Here is a 16751-nt window from a genome sequence, read left to right as displayed (position 1 = left end):
TTTTGGGTAAACTACTTGCTTCACTTGCTAAACATGATTGACAGTATAAGCTCAAATGTATTATGGAACAAACCAATGTCATAATATTGTCTTGGTCCATTATACTAATTTAGTGACAATTTGAAAACGTTAAATTTATTTTTGTGCACATAATAAATCTATACTAGTAATGTGGCTCTTGTATACATACAGAATTTCTTCATTGTCAGGACCCCCATTGAGACCAATAACTTCTTTAAAAAAATCAAATGTCTAGTGAATGAATCAAATGACAAAATTTCAAATTTTACACGTTTTACTCAAACAAAACCACCATTGAGTAAACACTATTTCAGTTGTCAACTTATACTCTCTAAAAGTTAAATGAGGGATCTTTTCTTTGGTTCAATGATCAAAAACTTCCACCATAGATGTACTTCATTTGTCTCTTCGGTGAATATTTCACTCTCTGGAACCAGTCCAAATTTATTCACAGCTCCTTTATCTCTCTTCTAACTGAATAAACTTCTCACCGAACTGACTTTCACACTGAGAGGAAAAGTGAAAATCCCTCCCTCTAAGTAAAGGGAGCTGAATAGTTTAGCTCTGATTAAACCCTCACAAACTTGGTCTTATCAAACAGAACCCAAGTTTTAACTTGCTGCCTCTTTTTCCTTGTTCTCTCCCTCGCAGATTCTTGATAGCTGATCCTGTGAAAACATGCAACACTACAATGGCTTCACTCTTTATTAAGATCTCCAGGGCAAATGTGAATCACACAGGCCTTGTATTGGTTAGAAAATGAAATTAGCTATTGTCATGCTCTTGATTGAGACCAGGATTCTTACATAGAACATTACAGTGCAGAACAGACCCTTCCACCCTCAATGTTGTGCCAACCTGTGGAACCAATCTGAAGCCTATCAATCATACACTATTCCATTTTCATCCACATGTTTAGCCAATGACCATTTAAATGCCCTTAAAGTTGGTGAGTCTACTACTATTGTAGGCAGCACAGTCCATGCCCAACTACTCTGAGTAAAGAGACTACCTCAGATATCCGTCCTATATCTATCACCCCTCAATTTAAAGCTATGTCCCCTCATGCCAGCCATCACCATCCGAGGAAAAAGGCTCTTACTATCCACCCTATCTAACCCTCTAATTGCATGTCTCAATTAAGTCACCTCTCAACCTTCTTCTCTCTAACGAAAACAGCCTCAAGCCCCTCAGCCTTTCCTCAAAAGACCGCCCATCCATAACAGGCAATATCCTAGTAAATCTCCTCTGAACCTTCTCCGAAGCTTCCACATCCTTCCTATAATGCGGTAACCACAACTGTATGGAATACTCCAAGTGCGGCTGCACCAGAGTTTTGTACAACTGCAGCATGACCTCGTGGCTCTGAAACTCAATCCCTCTACCAATGAAAGCTAACATATCATATGCCTTCTTAACAACCCTATCAACCTGGGTGGCATCTTTCAGGGATCTATATACATGGACACTGAGACCTCTCTGCTCATCTACACCACCAAGAATGTTACCATTAGCCCAGTACTCTGTATTCCTGTTACTCCTTCTAAAGTGAATCACCTCACACGTTTCCATATTAAATTCTATTCGCTGCCTCTCAGCCCAGCTCTGCAGCTTATCTATGTCCCTCTGTAGCCTGCAACATCCTTCAGCACGGTCCACAACTCCACCAGCCTTGGTGGCATCCGCAAATTTACTCACCCATCCTTCTATGCCATAATCCAGGTCATTTATTAAAAATGACAAACAGCAGTGGCCCCAAAACAGATCCTTGTGGTACACCACTAGTAACTGAACTCCAGGATGAACATTTCCTATCAACTGCCACTCTGTGTTCTTTTACCTAGCCAATTCCTGATCAAAACCGCTAAATCACCCTCAATCCCATGCCTCCATATTTTCTGCAATAGCCAACCTCTTTCACTTGCAGGGATTATGGGCTGACTATCAGTCTGAAGAAGATGAGTGTCCTGTGACAGATCACAGTGGCACTGTCAGTCAACATATCGACGACTATGAACTCAATGTCATCCATCAGTTTACTTTCCTTGACTCTATCATCACTGATAACCTCTCGTTGGACACGGAGATCAACAAAAGGATTGGAAAAGCAGCCTCAACTCTTGCTCACCTCACAACTTGAGTATGGATAAATCCCAAGCTGACAGTGAAGACAAAAATGTCAGTCTACAATGCCTGTGCCATAACCACACTGCTGCATGGCAGTGAAACATGGACTACATACGTCAGACAAGAGAGAAGACTAACCACCTTCCACTTGAGGAGTGTCCTCCATATCCTGGCAAGACAGAGTGTCCAACGCAGCGGTCATATCTTATGCTGGTCTTCCCAGCATGTACACTCTGCTCAGGCAGCAGAGTCTGCACGAGCTGGGCCATGTCCACCGCATGGAGGATGGCCACACTCCAAAGGATATCCTTTATGGAGAGTTTGCATCCAGTAAGAGACCCAATGGGCGTTCCCAACTGTGCTACAAGGATGTCTGTGTGAGGGACATGAAGATGCTTGATATTGTAACAGAGTCCTGGGAACGGCCTGCAGCTGACCACATGAGATGGAGAAGCATCCTGAACCAGCACCTCAAAACAGGGAAAAAGAAGCTGATGAACACTGCAACAGACAAGCAGGCATGAAGGATGGAGTGCAGCAGTTCTAGCAGATCAACAACCACCTACAGATGTGACCTCTGCGACTGGGTCTGTCACTCCAGCATTGGTCTCCTCAGTCACAAGCGAAGTTGTTTCAGGGAAGCAGAAACTCCGAACAAGAGAATGCCTCCCATGGTCAGCCATGACCGAAAGGGCCTCACACATACTGTGGGGCACCTTATCAAATGCCATACTGAAATCCATACACACCACATCAATCATTTTACCCTCATCCACCTGTTTGGTCACCATCTCAAAGAACTCAATAAGGTTTGTTAGGCACAACCTACCCTTCCACAAAACCATGCTGGCTATCCCTAATTAATTTATCCCTTTCTAGATGATTATAAATCCTATCTCTCATAACCTTTTCCAACACTTTACCCACAACTGAAGTAAGGCTCACTGGTCTATAATTACTAGGGTTGTCTCTACTCTCCTTCATGAACAAACGGATAACATTTGCTATCCTCCAATCTTCTGGTACTATTCCTGTAGACAATGACAACATAATGATCAAAGCCAAAGGCTCTGCAATCCCCTCCCTGGCTTCCCAGAGAATCCTAGGATAATTCCCATCCAGCCCAGGGGACTTTTTTATTTTCACACTTTCCAGAATTGCTAACACCTCCTCCTTGTGAAACTCAATCCCATCTGGTCTCATAGCCTGGATCTCAGTTTAAAGTAAAAGTTTGAAATCCCTAATTACTAAAAGAGTGAAGCCATGAGTTTTCATGGTGTAAGCAATGGAAGTTTTAACATTACAAGTCTCAAACAAAACAAATACTAACTGCAATTAGGATAATTATATATCCTCTAAAAGCCAGGGTCAAAAGTTAAATATTAGCAGGCAATTTAGTTGATTATGAATTATAAATTACACTTTAATGGCAGATACAAATAAGACAAATTGTAGAAGCTTGCCTGGACGAGCATTCATTACATGTGTTGAATTCAGTGACAACATCTTTCAAAACTCAGTCTTCCTCAGAAAGAATTTTAGCTCCTCATCTTCTAGGATTTAGCCTGACAGCGGTGCAGATGGTCAGACTTCATCAAAATGCAATATTTCTGCAGAACGTCCTCAATTATGCTTTAAGAGTCTGAATGACATAAATCTTGCAATGTTATCTTCAAGTAACAGAAGAAGCCATATCAATTACATACTTGCTTTTTCTGGATCTAGCCTTCATATTCTTTCAACCTGCATGTACTATACCACTGAGATCATCATCTGAGTGTGTGTGTCTGTCCCCTTTCAAATGGATTCACCCAGCTTCAATCTTCAATTGCAGTTTAAGTCTTTGTATCCTTAGAAACTACATAGCTATGTTTCCGTTCTTAGTTTCCCTTTAGAGTTTAGATCTGTCTTAAAATAAATTCAAGCTTTGAAGTACAGATTCCATTAAAACACTCTCCAGCTCTCATCCATAAAGCCCTATTTTACCTGGAATCAAACAGACCATGTAACGTATAACCACTTTAATAACCTGATAATCCACCAATCTTTAGCACAGTTGCCATGGTCATGTTTTTTGTTAAGAATGCAGATTTCGTATCTTTTTTCCAATATAACAACCTAAATTGAACCATTTGGAAATGTTTCAACATATTTTCTTTAGAGTCATACAGCATAGAAACAGGCCTTTTAGCCCACCGTGTTTATGCCAAACAACAGACACCAAACTATTCTTAATTCCATTTACCTGTATGTGCCCTGACATTTTAAGTGCTCATGCAGATGCTTCTTAAACGTTGAGAGAATACCTGCCTCCACCACCATCTCAGACAGCACATTTCATGTTTCTACCACCCTTTCGGTAAATTTTGTTTTCCTCAGATCCTCTCTCATCCACTTACTCCTCACCTTAACCTTATGCCCTCTGGTCTTAACCATGTTTCATGGGGAAAAGAATCTCATGACCTATCCTATCTATGCCTCACAATTTTATAACTCTCAGTCAGACCTCTCCTCAGTCTTCTCTGTTCCAGCCTATCCAGTCTCTCCTCATAACTGAGACTTTCCATTCCATGCAGCATTCAGGTGGGTCTCCTCTGCCACTCATTCTAATATAATCACATTCCTCCGATAACATGGAAACAAGAATTGAGCATTCCACCAATGGCTTAACCAACGTTTTTTAAAGCGACAACAAGATTTCTCTGTTCCTATATTCTACACCTTAGCTAATGTTGTCAAGCATTCCATATGACTTCTTCATCACCCTATTCACCTGTACGGATACCTTCAGGGATCAATGAACTTGTACACCAAGGTCCCTTTGCTCCTCAGAACTCTCTTGGGACCTATCATTCATTATGTAAATCATTTACTTGTTAGACCTCCCAAATTGCTCACTTCTCAGGATTAAATTCCATCTGCCATTGCTCTACCCAATTTACCAGCTGATCAAGATCAGACTGTAGTCTCTTCACAATCAACACCACCAATTTTCATGAATTCTGCAAACTTACATGACCTACATTCAGGTCCAAGCTGTTAATGTACATAACAAACAGGTGTCCATGCACCAATCTCTGTGAAATACCAATGGTCACAGGCTTTCAATCACAAAAACAACCCTCTACCATCACTATCTGCCTCTTATTTGCAAGCCAATTTTGGATCCTGTTTGCCAACTTGCCTTGAATTTCATTGGTTCTCACCTTTTGGACAAGCCCTCTTTGTCAAAGGTCTTACTGAAATCCATATAAACCACACTAATACATTTGTTCAACTTTGCAAAAATTAGTCAGACAGGATCTCCCTCCAACAAATTCATGCCATCATCCTGATCAATGCCTGCCTTTCCAAGTCGGTTAATCCACTCCTCAGAACTTTTTCCAATAATTTCCCCATCATTGATGTCAGACTAACTGGTCTATAATTATCTGGCCTCTCCCTGCTGCCCTTGAACAACGCAATGACATTTACAAATTACAAACAAACTTGTGGTGCAAAAGGTCGTTATTAAAAGCCAAACGCCATTCATCTTTCTTGATGCAGTTCCAAAAATCAATGTCCACATTAAAATTGTATCCATCGAACTTTCATGGGCTATTGCAATCACAATTTGGAAACACGACAAGTTAGTTAGTCCATTTAACACCACTTAAGGCTATGCAAATCTATAGGGCTGAGCTTTGTGCATTAAGACCACAACCCACTATTTAGCCCATTATCTAAGGTTGCAAACAAGAGTATTTATTCACTTAAGCAATGTGGGCATTGCTGACTGGGCCAGCTTTTATTGCTCATCCAGAGTTGCCCTTGACATCACAGTGGCGAGTTGTCTTTTTGAATCACTGCAGTGCTATAATCTTGGTATCGAAGATAGTCTGTCAACAGCAATATATAAGTGAAATTCACCAGATTCCATGTAGAAACACCTAAAATGAACACTGAAGTTTGACCCTTAGGTCAACAGTCAACGTGCTGAAGATATCAAAACAGAACAGAGCGATAGTAACAGAAGTACATGGCCAAAAGATTCTGCATTTCCTGTATTTACCCTCTTACTGTTTTTGGAGTATAACTAATGTGCATGGTCACCAGTTTGGTGAATGGTAATGCACCTATTCTTTCAACTGCGAAATAATATTTGATTTTAAGGTGGTGTTAAAAACTTTGAGGCAAAAGAGCCAAATTTTAAATAAATTGATTGAAAAAGTGTTTAATGTAAAAAGGGGCAGTTACACCTGAGGAACATAAATGATTATTTAAAATTACAGATAATATGACGAGGAATACTAACATATAATAAAACACTAACAGATAATAGGAACACATATATATATATATTATATATAAACTGAAAACCATGATTTAACCAGAAGTTATGATAATTTAAATTACCTTTAAAGCTTATTAAAATACAGCATGTGGCATTCCATAATTCTGCATACAGTGCAATTTTTTGTACGTACTTAAAAGACTTAATAACTTAGTTTTTTTATTCACTTGCAGGATGTGACCATCACTGGCTGGCTAATACTTATTATCCATCCTTAATTAAAAGACTTCTGTAAAGAAGAAATTAATGTTGGCATCAGGGCTCTTGACAATCACTGAAGAATTGGCAAGAGTCCCATGTCTCTTCTGTTGGGTACTGTTCACCAGAATTAAGCATCCTCTAGACACTTAACTGGTCACTGTTGGGCCTTCCTCAGGATTTAGGACTCTGGGGTGAAAACTAGCCCGACAAGAATTATAGGCAAATGATGGACCATCTGCTCTTCACTGCCTGGGAGTATCACCTGCAGTTAGAATTAGAATTAGCTTTATTGACACACAGTGAAGAGTGTGTAAGCTGCCATTTATAAAGTCTCTAGGTACAGCTTTTTCAGTTAACATTCATGGACACTGCAGATTTAGGAATAAATTATACAATGGAGAAAGAAGTGCAGAGAAATGGTCTTCCAAACAAGCCCATGTTGACATCTCGCCTCGCTGAGACCAGAAGTCGATTGGTTGCTGGTAATGCTGTCACCACATGGATTGATGAAGGGCCCAGACACCAGGTAAGTGAGGACTTGAGGAGGAGCGTTTCACTGAGGGGGGACTTACATTAGGAGGAATTGGGAGTGGAAGACGGGCTGGTTCTTAGCGTGCCTTCCACTTCCCAATCAGACATTGAGTGCATTTGAATGATGGACAAGAACGGGAGACCACAATTTACTTTATGTGACTCATTCCACGGCTGATATTGATTAAAATACTACAATGGCAACCAACTTCAGAAGTTGTCCAGAACGTTTGGAGGCAGGAAGGTGCCAGATTCCAAACTCATCACCAAGGGGCATTAAATTCTATTCAAACCACAGCAATGGATACAAGCATTTAAGCATACAGGTATTTGAATTAAGTCATCAATAAAATATGATATGTATCTTCGTAGGTATTTAAATTACAAATACATTTTTTGGATCAGCCTGTTAAGGGCACTATTGAACAGAATACCCACGAAAAACTCTCATCTTTCTATCTAAATTCAAAGCTCCATTTTACCAATCTGTATTACAACACAACCATCTGAGTGCACAGCAATTTCTTTCCTACCCTCCTTACAAAAAGGTGACCAGTTGTATAGAATAGAAAGAAAGTATTATAAGTAGCAGTGCAAACAGGAACAGAGGAATTGATTTAAACAACTCAATTATAAATAGATATAATATAATGTTCACTGTATTCGCATTTTCAGCAAGGTTAGCTGCAGTAATCATTTAGCATCTATTACTGCAAAGAAGAGGCAAATGTTTGCTATTATTGCACACCAACAAGGAAATGGTGTTCTGAAACTGATGGGAATTGCAACAGTGCAATGCAGTTTAAATAACAGTTTTCCAGCATCTCTTTCTGACACAGAAAAACTATATAGACACCAATTATTTTGAAGGATGAAATGATATATGTTTGTAAACCTCATTGCTGGCTGTTGCTAAAAAAAGGGCATAACTTTGGCAGCATTTGACAACTGGGTGAAATCACAATAGCAAGAGATATATTTGACCTTTTGAGTTCAGTGTTCCTGAAGCATACAACATGGACTCTGCAGTTAAAGGTCTGTAGCACTGCCTGTCCTTGGTAATCGATGCACAGTGTACCAGGGCAGAATCTTTTCAATATTTCAATTTACTTATGCTTTTTTATACTTATTGTTTCAGTTGCAGAAATTGAGATTAGTTCAATTTCACATCTCCACTCAGTCATACTACAAACTATTCTTCATTCATAGCTAGGACATGCTGGGTTCTACAATTTTGATGTCACAAATATTTAATTTTATACTTCACATGTATCAAAACTACAACTGTCAAACATTGGATTTTCAAAATATATGTGTTTCTGTATAAGGGCGGATAAAAACAATGACTGCAGATGCTGGAAACCAGATTCTGGATTAGTGGTACTGGAAAAGCACAGCAGTTCAGGCAGCATCCGAGGAGCAGTACTGCCTGAACTGCTGTGCTTTTCCAGCACCACTAATCCAGATTTCTGTATAAAGGCGACATTACAGAGCGTATTTACTACAGATATACTGAGATGATGGGAGCTGTATCTGAAAATGCCGCACTTGTTACGGGCATGGCACTCTGCTAATGTTCAGAGATAATGAATTCAAATTTTAACTGAGAAGGAAAGGTATGTATACCCAAACCTCAAGATGCCGTGCGAATTAACAGACAGCTTGAAGGCTGATGGCTATTCCCAAGATTGTCCATGCTAAGCAGGCACAATGCGATGCTTATAGTTATTTGCTCGTCAGGATAAAGGTTGCACCTGAAAGACTAAAAATATTGTGTCAGTCTTATGCTGCCAAATATTTTCAGTGAAATGTGTTTCATTTCTGGCTTCTTGACAAAAGTCATCAAGTACAGAATTCACAAATATTGGTAGGTTCTCTTCAATAGAGATCGAGAATTAATTTATGTTACGTATAGATATATGTGAAGGTCCCACCTTCTCAACTTCGTCCCTTTTGAGGCAGGTTAAACTCACTAACAGTCCTCCCTCATGAGAGCTGCCCTCTGGCACTATGGCTGTTTTCCCTTTACAGGAAAGCTCAACCAACAGTCAGCTCGAATGATTCACCAATGGACACACATCCTGTTTGATACATGCTGCTTTACATCCTAGTTTTGTGATGCTTTGTTACAATATATGCTATTCTCTTGAAGTAATATTGCAACAAAATGGATATAAACTAAAAACTCATCCACAGCCAGCCAGCACAGTGATCAAGACTTTAATTTTAGTCATTATGGTGAATTTCTGGAATTGATCTCTCATTGCTGGCACAACAAATCTTCGAACATCGGCAGCACTTGTGTACTGCCAAAATAATTCCACAAAATAAAAATCACAGCATGTCTTGGCGATCCTGTGAACCAAAAACATTCATCAGAGACTCAATAATCACACCTTGTCTACAGTATCACCTTGTGGTAATTAAGCTTGTATTGCAAATAACCTGTCAGCAACAAAGGATCAACTCAACATGGATTCACATTTATAAACTACTGGACAGCAAAATCCTAATGGCCTTTGGAAAGACCAACACTTCCCAACTACTTTGAAATTTTATACAGAGAATATTCAACAAGAAACAAGTAGGTTTGCAATCTTTGAAACAGTTTCCATGGGCGTATTGTGTAAGCTTTGGTGCTGTTTCTAGCTGTTCCTAATTTTAAATTTAGTGTATTAAGTGACAATATTCTTAGATTGCCTTGACCCAAATACTTGTTATGCCTTGTCAAATGAATCTCAATGCTTCCATGAATGCCTAGACACAAAATGGATTCTGGAAAGATAACGAGACAAAAGGTGAAGATTTAATGTGGACAACAGGGGTTTTGAAGAATCGTCTGAAGAATCAGTAGGGAGCCTGTAGCACATTGCTATGGCAGGGAAACCTTGGCACTTTTGCCACTGACCAGCAGACTGCGATTAATAAGGATAGGTGATGACACCTCCACTACAATAATCCTCAACACCGATGCCCCACAAAGCTGCGCACTCAGCCCTTTACTATACTCTTTATACATTCATGACTGTGTGGACAAACTCAGTTCTAACTCCATTTATAAATTTGCGGATGACACTACCATAGTCGGTCTGATCTCAAACAATGAGCACAGGAAAGAGACAGACAGCTTAGCGGCATCGTGTAAAGACAACAATCTTTCCTTCAATGTCAGCAAAATGAAAGAGTTTGTCATCAGCTTCAGGAAGCAAAATGGAGGACACGCCCCTGTAACAATGGTGCTGAGGTGCAAGTGGTCAAAAGCTTCAAATTCCTAGGAGTTAATATCACCAACAATCTATTCTGGTCCATCCACACTAATATTACAGTCAAGAAAGCAAACTAGTGCCTCTACTTCTTTAGAAAGCTACGTAAACTTTGCATGCCCATAAATGAACTGCTTCAGTATGAGTCAAAGTGAATGGTGCTGAACATCATGCAATCATCAACGAACATCCACCCCTCCACCCCCTCGCCTTTGACCTTAAGATGGAGGGAAAGTCATTGATGAACCAGGTGAAGATTGCTGGGCCTAGGATACTACACTAAGGAGGTCCTGCAGAGATGTCCTGCAGCTGAGATGACTGACCTCTCACAACTGTAACTCTCTTCTCTTGTGTCAGGTATGACTTCAACCTGCAGAGAAATCCCCCCCTATTCCTATTGATTCCAGTTTTGCTTGAACTCCTTGACGTCATAATCAGTCAAATGCAGCATTGGTGGTAAGGACAAGCACTGATATTTCACCTCTGGACTTCAGCTCCTTTGTCCATGTTTGAACCAAGGTGTAATGAGGTGTAATCCGAAGCGGAGTGGTCCTAGTGGAAACCAAACTGGGAGTCAACAAGCAAGTCATTGCTGCTTGGTAGCAATGTTGGTGTCACCTTCCATCATTTTACTGGTGATTGAGAGTAGACTGTTAGGCAGTAATTGACTGGGTTGGATCTGTCATGCTTTTTGTGAACAGGACATACCTAGATAATTTTCATTGTTGGGGAAATACTAGCTTTTCTAGATTCCCTACAGTGTGGAAACGGGCCCTTCGGCCTAACAAGTCCACGCCAACCCTCCGAAGAGTAACCCACCCAGACGCATTTCCCTCTGACTAATGCACCTAACAAAATGGGCAATTTAGCATAGCCAATTCACCTGACCTGCACATCTTTGGACTGTGGGAGGAAACCGGACCACCCGGAGGAAACCCATGCAGATATAGGGAGAATGTGTCCAAACTCCACACAGACAGTTACCCGAGGCTGGAATTGAACCTGGGACCCTGGTGCTAGGAGGCAGCAGTGCTAACCACTGTGCCACTGAGCCACTGTGTACTGGAACAGCTTAGTTAAGGGTATGTGAAGTCTGCAGCACAAGTCTCCAGTACTCTTTCAGGTCCCTCAGCCTTTGCAGTATCTAATGTCTACTACTGTTTTTTGATATCGTGTGGAATGAAATGAAATGAATTGCAGAGGACTGGCACCTGTGATGCTGGGGATCTCTGGAAGTAGCTGAGAGAGTTCATCCACAGGTACTTCTGGGTGAAGATTAAGGTAAATGCTTCAGCCTTATCTTTTGCATTGATGTTCAGGGCCCCCCAATCTTTGAGTATGGGTTTTTCTTTTGTGGAGCCTCCTCCTCTACTGAGTTATTTAATTCTTCACCACCATTTACAACTGGATGTTGTAGGGCTGCAGTGCCATAAATCAACCAGAAACTTATGGCATTCACAACTTACATCATGTATCTTTCTCATCTGAACTTAATGGATAATTTGCATGTTAAAAGCGATATGTGTTGCAAAGTTGCTCCTTTTCCAAGCAAACCCGTGGTCCAATAACAAAAGAAACTAGAGAAGAATCACATGATGGAACATTTCGAAAGCTAAGTACATATTTACCACTTTTATCATGATAGATAGCTATCTTGGTTGTCTGCAGTCTAAATATGTTGATGATCACATTTTTCAGCTTGACAAAGTCCAGAACATTATCTCCTTTTGGATTTTCCAGTAGTACCACACCATCTGAAAAATGAATCAATATATTTATTTCAATAATGAGAACAGAGTTTTGATGATTCAATAATACTGCCTTAGAATAAATTTATTTTTCTTTAAACACGGCATTTGCCTTTTTGTGTTGACTCTAATTGTGTATTAAGAGTGGAATTATTACTAAAGTCAAATTAGCAGACATATTCTAGATGGTTATGCAAGCTACACAGAAACACATGCAGATACGAGGATTCAATTAAAATAATTCGTCCTCTAGATTACCACATTGCCTCAACTTTTTATGGTCAGCTCATTTCTTACAGTTACATAAATACATCAGCATATATCGACAAATTCATCTAGAAATCCACAGAGAAATGTTATGTATATCTGATAATTTAGTTAATTGATGTGGAATCAACATACTAGATTCACATGGACATTATTTCATTTTTTTTAATAGATATTTTTATTGAAAATTTAACATATTTTTACAAGTTTACAAATAAAAAAAAACCAAGTATAAACATTGATAGACAATTAAATCTTAAATAAATAATAACCAAAATTTATCAAACAGAAAAAAAAGATACTGAGAGAAAAAAACAAAACTCAACTAACTACTAATCTAACCTACAACTAACCAGAGTGTATAATTAAGTCTCTTACATTATTCAAAGAAGAGAAAAAAAAAACCCGATGGATAACACAGAAATTGAGTAGTGAGATACATGCTCGGAATGTGTTAACATCAAATTGGAACAAAACCCTTATTTGTGCGGGATTCCTCTCCCAAGGGACCCAGGACCAGCCAGGTTCGCCACCTCAATTAAATAAAAGCCCTTGTTAGGATGGCCGAAATATCTGTATTTGGGTAATTCAAGAAGGGCTGCCATATTTTATGGAATAATGTGGTCTTCTGGTGCACGATATTTCTGTGCCAATTCGAAAGTCCAGGGGGGCTCTCAGCCACCCAGTTTACCAAAATATTTTTCCTTGCACAGAAAGAGAAAATAGAAAATAATCTCTTCCTGTGCATATCCAGGGAGGGTAAGTTCGAAAAGCCCAAAAGGAAAGATACAGGGTCCACTCTAATTTCCGTTCCTAAGATTTCTGTCAGAGCACTTGCTACTTTAGTCCAATATCTACGGATCTTATGACAGGTCCATAAGCAACATACAAGAGTGCCCACCTCTATTTTACATTTGGGACACATTGGAGATGCTCCTGCCTTACATTTTGCCAATCGGTCCGGTGCTATATGGGCCCTATGAAGTATCTTCAACTGAATGACCTGAGTTCTGTTGCAGATGGTGATTCTTCTGGCATTTTCCCCAAATGTCATTCTACATTTCTACAGAAATTTCCAGTCCCAAATCCTGATCCTGTGTCTTAAGCAGATTGTCCATATCTCCCGATACTTCATCATGTAATACATGATAAATAGTGCTGACGGAAGATACCCCCATTGAACCTAACACTCTACATTCTCTATCTGATTTATAAAGACTACCTAATAACGTAGTCTTCTTCTGTATGTAATCTCGAATTTGGAAGTATTGAAAGAGGTCTCCATTAGGAAATCCAAATTTCTGATGCAGCTGTTCAAAAGACATCAGGACCCCTTCTTTAAACAGATCCCCTAAACAGGAGATACCCCTGAATCTCCAGAGTTTGAAAGTGGCATCTGAAAGCCCTGGTTGAACTCTCCATGCTCCCACTATCGGAGCATAAAGGGATGTTTTATGTGAGTTGCCCTCATTTTGCCGCATTATATTCCAAGCTTTAATTGTGTTTAGTATTATAGAGGTTTTACATTGATCCGTGATGATTTTCCTCTTATCTGAAAATAAGAGGTTAATAAGTGGGCATTTTACTCGAGAAGCCTCGATGTCCAGCCAGATCGATTGCGGGTCAGAGAACTCCCACCGGCTATGTAGCTTAATAGGGAACTTAACTGATAGTTCCTAAAATCTAGGAAATCCAATCCTCCCCTTGCCTGTGCAAGCTGTAGCTTCTTCAGCTTAATGAAGGGCCGTCTATGATTCCAGATAAAGGAACCCAACCAGCCATATAATTTATGTCGTGCCAGCCTCGGCAGCATCACTGGGTGCATTCTCATAGGGTATAGGAGACGGGGCAAGACATTCATTTTAATTAGTGCTATTCTACCCAGCCAGGAAATTGGAAGGTCTCCCCATCGCTGGAGGTCCTGCCTTATCCTTTCTAGTAAATGCACAAAGTTAGCCTTGTATAACTGACCAAATACTGGGGTAATAAAAATGCCTAAACATAAGAAATCCTCCAGGGACCACCGAAAGGGAAAGTGGGATCCGTACGATAAGTGGGATATACTAGCACGGCCACCCATTGGCATAGCCTCTGACTTTGAGAAATTAATCTTAGAGCCTGAAAATACACTAAATGTATTAATAACTTGGATTAAGCGAGGTACGGACATTAAAGGATTACTGAGAAATAGAAGAACATCTTCTGCATAAGGGTAATTTTACGTTTACCTGTACCAATCCTCGGGGCCGTAATATTAGGGTCAGCCCGTACAGCTTCTGCTAGTGGCTCAATTATTAGCGTAAATAGCAATAGCTAAAGAGGACATTCCTGACGGCAGCCCCTATCCACACTGAAGCTATCCGAGCATAATCCATTGGTAATCACAACTGCTTTAGGATCACTATACAGTGTTGAGACCCATTTGGTAAACACCTTTCCAGTGCCAAACCTTTCCAATGTGTAAAACAAATATGACCATTCAAACCCTGTCGAATGCCTTTTCTGCATCTAATGAGACTACTACTCCTGGTGTCTTTCCCTGATGGCAGGCTTGAATCACACTCAAAATGCTTCTAACATTACTGGATGATCTACGGCCCTTAACAAACCCCATCTGATCCTCCTTTATGATGTGTGGCAATACCCTTTCTAACCTCAATGCTAAAGTTTTAGAGAGGATTTTAAAATCTACAGTTAGGAAGGATATTGGTCTGTATGACGCACAATCTTCTGGGTCCTTTCCTTTTTTGAGGATAAGAGAGATATTCACCTCTTTCAGCGAAGGCAGGAGAGAGCCCTGACTATATGCATAGTTATACATGTCCATAAACGGACCAGCCAATATTCCTGTAAATTCTTTATAGAATTCAGCTTGAAAGCCATCTGGGCCAGGCATCTTACCGCTCTGAAGTTGCCTGATTGCGTCAAGTATTCCTTGGATTGTAAGGAGAACATTCAGGACTGATACCTGTTCCGGAGTTAGGTCCGGAAAGGTCAGGTTTTTAAAAAATGACTGCATCCTCCTAGTTCTGTCTTCGCAATCCTGCGATTTATATAAATCAGAATAAAATTCTCTAAAGATTGCGTTAATCCTTTTATGATCATGAGTCAGAATATCCGTACTTTCCTTGATAGACATGATAGTTTGAGGGGCCTTTCTTTTCTTTGCGAGAGATGCTAAGTATCTACCAGGTTTATCGCCAAATTCATATAATCTTTCTTTTGTAAATAATATTTCCCTCTTAGCTATTTGGGTGAGCGTGGTGTTTAAAGCTGTCCTAAGGGCTGTAATCCTTTGTAATTTGATAATAGAAGGTCCGTCAGCGTATGCTGTTTCAGCCGCTTTTAAGCGAGCAGATGCTGTTGTTCTGCCCTTTAATTTTTTCTGGGTCGCTGAGTATGAAATGATCAAATCTCGCGCATAAGCTTTAAGATCCCATATTCCTCTCCATTTATAAGGGCTTTAATCAGAATATATCGTCTAGATTTGTCTTTTATCTGATTTAGGATTTTGAAAGGGAAGTTCTTCCAAATAAGAATAACAACCCCCTACTTTTCGAGCTGATGGAAGAAAAGAAGGCCTGATCAAATCCACCCAGTCGTAATTTTAAGTGTTTAGATTAGATTAGATTACTTTCAGCGTGGAAACAGGCCCTTCGGCCCAACAAGTCCACACCGCCCCGCCGAAGCGCAAACCACCCATACCTCTACATCAACCCCTTACCTAACACTACGGGCAATTTAGCGTGGCCAATCCACCTGACCTGCACATCTTTGGAGTGTGGGAGGAAACCGGAGCACCCGGAGGAAACCCACGCAGACACAGGGAGAATGTGCAAACTCCACACAGTCAGTCGCCTGAGGCGGGAATTGAACCCAGGCGTCTGGCGCTGTGAGGCAGCAGTGCTAACCACTGTGCCACCGTGTTCTTTATCGAATAAATGGGTCTCCTGTAGGAGAGATATATAAACCCTTTCTTTCTTGAGGTTTGATAATATTTTCTTCCTTTTGACTGTGAATTACTCCCCTTGACATTCCAGGTGCACCACTTAACCGACTGATCAACCATAATCGTCCGGGCAAACCTGAGACCCCTCGGGAGGGTAAACCCTATCCAGAACATCCCGAGCACAGAGCATATAAAATTCACAAAAATAAAGGCTCTTTAATACACTCCCATCAATATCATAAAAAACTATTTCTAAATAAACAAAAAACATTTTTTTTGTTTTTTAATAGGCATTTTCCTCCTTGTTCCCA

At 40.2% G+C, this 16751-nt stretch overlaps 1 protein-coding gene across 3 annotated transcripts in view; it reads right to left on the bottom strand.

Moving 5' to 3' along the window:
* The window catches only part of iars1 (isoleucyl-tRNA synthetase 1), a 206698-nt gene that overhangs the window by 29378 nt on the left and 160569 nt on the right, over positions 1-16751 (bottom strand). For all 3 annotated transcript variants that reach the window (XM_072582128.1, XM_072582130.1, XM_072582129.1), the window contains exon 31: positions 12105-12230. In XM_072582128.1, coding sequence (XP_072438229.1) covers positions 12105-12230 — 126 coding nt within the window. The remainder of the gene's footprint in view (positions 1-12104; positions 12231-16751) is intronic.

The sequence above is a fragment of the Chiloscyllium punctatum genome, chromosome 12 (assembly GCF_047496795.1).
Source record: "Chiloscyllium punctatum isolate Juve2018m chromosome 12, sChiPun1.3, whole genome shotgun sequence".
Lineage (NCBI taxonomy): Eukaryota > Metazoa > Chordata > Chondrichthyes > Orectolobiformes > Hemiscylliidae > Chiloscyllium > Chiloscyllium punctatum.
Note: the sequence above shows the minus strand (reverse complement) of the source record. Positions and strands in the feature narration are given on the sequence as shown.